The following is a 3,324-nucleotide window of genomic DNA, read 5'->3' as shown; positions in this document are numbered from 1 at the left end:
GTCACAGCGGCGGCAACGCCGACGCCCTGCTGCCCGAGGTCCAGAGCCGGCTTCTGCGTCGGCAGGCGTGGATCCTGCAGCTCCTCGGCCGCAACGACGAGAGCGAGGACCTCTTCGAGAAGGCGCTGGCCGTCTACGGCGGTGGCGAGTCGCACGTCAGCATCGAGGCGCGCTTCGACCACTTCCTGGTCCAGGGGCGCGTGTCGCTCCGCCGCGCCCTGCAGCAGCTCAAGTCGGACCGCCTGCTGAGCATGCTGCCGGACGCGGCCATCTCGATGCCGATGGTGTCGTCGTCGGCCAGCAGCAAGGCGCTCTCGGTGTGCGCGGCGGGCGCCAATGCCGCGTCGGCGGGCGCCATCAAGAGCGCCATGGGCCTGCTCCTCTCGGCCGACTCGGCGTTCAGCGATGCGCTGTCGCAGGGCGGCGCATCGTCGCACGCCCTGTCGGTGAGGGAGGCGTTTGTCTCGCTCGCCCAGGTGCAGACGATGCAGGGCACGCTGGGCAAGGGGTGCAAGGGCGCCGCCGAGGGCGCCGCCGTCCTGGTCGACTCGGCGCTCAGCGTCAACGTCCGCCGCGACCTGGTCCACGCCATCGAACACAAGCTCAGGGACCAGTCGTCGGCCCTGCAGGATCTCAATGCCTGGCCCAGCTTCGTCGCTCACGGCGACGACGACCGAGGAGATGCCGCCTCCTCCTCTGACTGCGGCAGCGATGCCGCCGACGACGACGACGACGGCACGGTCCTGCTCGGCAAGAGGATGGCGAGGCTCGGCCTGAGCAGCAGCGAGCCCGACCCCATCAAGGCTTCGTCGTCGTCGTCGTCGGCGGCGGTCGGCAGCCTCCCGGACTACTGGAAGCTGATCCGCGGTCGCCACATGGCGTCGCAGAGCGCCACGAGCCGCGGCACGCCGGACCTTCTTCCGCGCAACTGGACGGTCCTGACGCTCACCTACCTCAAGGACCGGGAGACGCTGCTGCTGACGCGTCAGACGGGCGGCGGCGGCGCCGACGGGTGCGAGGCCAACGAGCCGACCATCTACTCGCTGCCGCTGGATCGCCAGAGCAACCGCGAGATGGACGACGAGGGCGAGCTGACGATGCGGGCGGCCCAGGAGCGGCTCGAGCAGATTGTGCGGCGCAGCAACGACGGCATCCACGGCGCCAAGGACGTCGACGGCATGGAGGCGCGCAAGCGGTGGTGGACGGCGCGCCGTTCGCTCGACCGGGAGCTCGAGGAGCTGCTGGCCGAGATGCAAAACACGTGGCTCGGCGCCTTCAAGGGCGTGTTTGCGGACCCGGTGCGCGACGGCGCGGCGCTGGCGTCGCTGCGCAGCCGGTTCGACAAGATCATTAAGCGCGCGTGCTTCCCGCCGACGACGGCGCACAAGAAGACGTCGCGGCTCAAGCTGGACGACGCCGTCTTCGAGTGCTTCGCCGGCTTCCCCGCCGACTGCACCGACGAGGACTTTGAGGACCTGCTGCACTATGTCATGGACGCGCTCCAGTTTAGCGGGCTCCAGGTGGCCGTCGACGAGGTCGACCTCGACGAGGTGGCCATCGACCTGCGCAACGCCCTCGAGGAGTTCCGTGGCAAGCAGGCCAAGGCCGCCGGCACCCCGGCCCGCCGGATGCCGCTGGCGCATGGCCTGCTCGACGATGGCAGCGACGACGAAGGCAACGGCGGCGGCTACAGCGGTGGCTATGGTCATGGGTCCGAGGGAGCCGAGACGGATCACCACCTCTTCCTCGTCCTCGACAAGGAGACGGCCGTCTTTCCGTGGGAGTCGATGCCGATCCTCCGCGGCAGGGCCGTCAGCCGCATCCCGTCGATGGCCTTTCTCCAGGATCGCATCGACCTGGCCCGCGTCTACCACCATCTGCCAGGCGAGGGTGACGGTCCAATCCTCAAGGCAGGCCCCGCCAAGACCGCAGCGAATGGGCACCCCAGATCCAGGGCCAGGTCCAAGAGCACCAAGGGCGGCGATGCCGCCTCTGCCGCTGCCGCCGCCTCTGCCGCCGCCGCCGAGCAGCAGGAGGCGTCGTGGAAAGTGGCGCTGCGCAACGGCCGGCTATTCAACCTGTCCAAGCGGCGGACGTCGTACCTGCTCAACCCGGGCGGCGACCTTGTGCGGACGCAGGAGCGGTTCGAGCCGTGGCTCAAGGCGCGCGCCTCTCGGGGCTGGGGCGGCGTCGTGGGCCGCGAGCCTGTGCTCGACGAGCTGCCGCGGCTGCTGTCGACGTCGGACCTGCTCCTCTACTTTGGGCACGCGGGCGCCGAGCAGTACATCCGGCGGTCCAAGGTGCGCGAGCTGGAGCGGTGCGCCGTGACGATGCTGTTTGGCTGCTCGTCGGCGCTGCTGCGCGACCACGGCGACTTTGACCGGACGGGGACGCCGTTCAACTACATGTGCGCCGGTTCGCCGGCCATGGTTGGCAACCTGTGGGACACGACGGACCGCGAGCTCGACTCGGTGTGCGAGGGCATCCTGACCAAGCTGGGCCTAATGGACGAGGGCGAGCGCGAGGCGTCTTCGTCGTCGTCGTCGTCGTCGTCGTCGTCGAGGAGCGCCAAGCCCAGCGGCGGGGGCAAGGCGAGTCGAGGGCCAAAGGAGATGTCGGTGGTGCGCGCCGTGGCCGAGTCGAGGGACGAGTGCAAGCTGAGCTTCCTGACGGGCGCCGCGTGCGTCGTCTACGGCGTGCCCGTCTACTGGGCCCACGAGGATGAGTAGTAGCGCGGCGACGAGCGGGCGGAAGGGCGGTACCGGTAGATAGATAGAGCACCTTCACCATTGGTAGATCGACCGACGAGGTCGGAGGACGAGGATACAGCGACTTCGAAGGAAATGCAGACGAGAGCCACCCTGGTCTAGCCCCTTTTGTGCGCAGCAGGCGTATGTACATGTGGCTGGTCTGTTTTGTGGTGATGCTCTTGAGCGCGGGGCCGAGGATGCCGCAGTCGCCTGGCGGTACCGTAGCTGAGCCGGCGAGGGGGTGCGCGCAGTTCGGCGACGCTTCAACACCCCCCTCGACGAAGGGAAACGGCATGGTCCCGTCGTCGGTCGGTCGGTCGGTCTGTCGGTCGGGAGCGCTCCGAGACGTTTCCTGCCTGGATATGATGGGCCTCCGCCGCTGCTGCCTCTCGGCCAGCCGATAAGGCCGAAGCGGGTCGCCGCTGTGCTGCGCTGGGCTGGTTGGTCGCCGTCGTGTGGCTCGGCGCTTTGGCCGGCGTTGAAGAGGCGGACGTTGGACCTGAGCGAGTGTCGCGCGCTCGGATCCGAGCGTGGCGGACGCCAGTTCGTCGGCGAGGCAGATTTTCTTCACCTC

At 69.0% G+C, this 3,324-nt stretch overlaps 1 protein-coding gene across 1 annotated transcript in view; it reads left to right on the top strand.

The window, feature by feature from the left end:
* PFL1_06503 (uncharacterized protein) overlaps positions 1 to 2,729 on the top strand; it is a gene marked incomplete at both ends in the record, with an annotated part of 8,108 nt that extends 5,379 nt beyond the window's left edge. Inside the window, one exon of the mRNA XM_007884048.1 lies at positions 8 to 2,729. Within this exon, the coding sequence (XP_007882239.1) occupies positions 8 to 2,729 (2,722 nt within the window). The remainder of the gene's footprint in view (positions 1 to 7) is intronic.
* Between the last annotated feature and the right edge of the window lie 595 nt (positions 2,730 to 3,324).

This window comes from Pseudozyma flocculosa, assembly GCF_000417875.1.
Source record: "Pseudozyma flocculosa PF-1 unplaced genomic scaffold scaffold00027, whole genome shotgun sequence".
Classification (NCBI taxonomy): Eukaryota; Fungi; Basidiomycota; class Ustilaginomycetes; order Ustilaginales; family Ustilaginaceae; genus Pseudozyma; species Pseudozyma flocculosa.
Note: the sequence above shows the minus strand (reverse complement) of the source record. Positions and strands in the feature narration are given on the sequence as shown.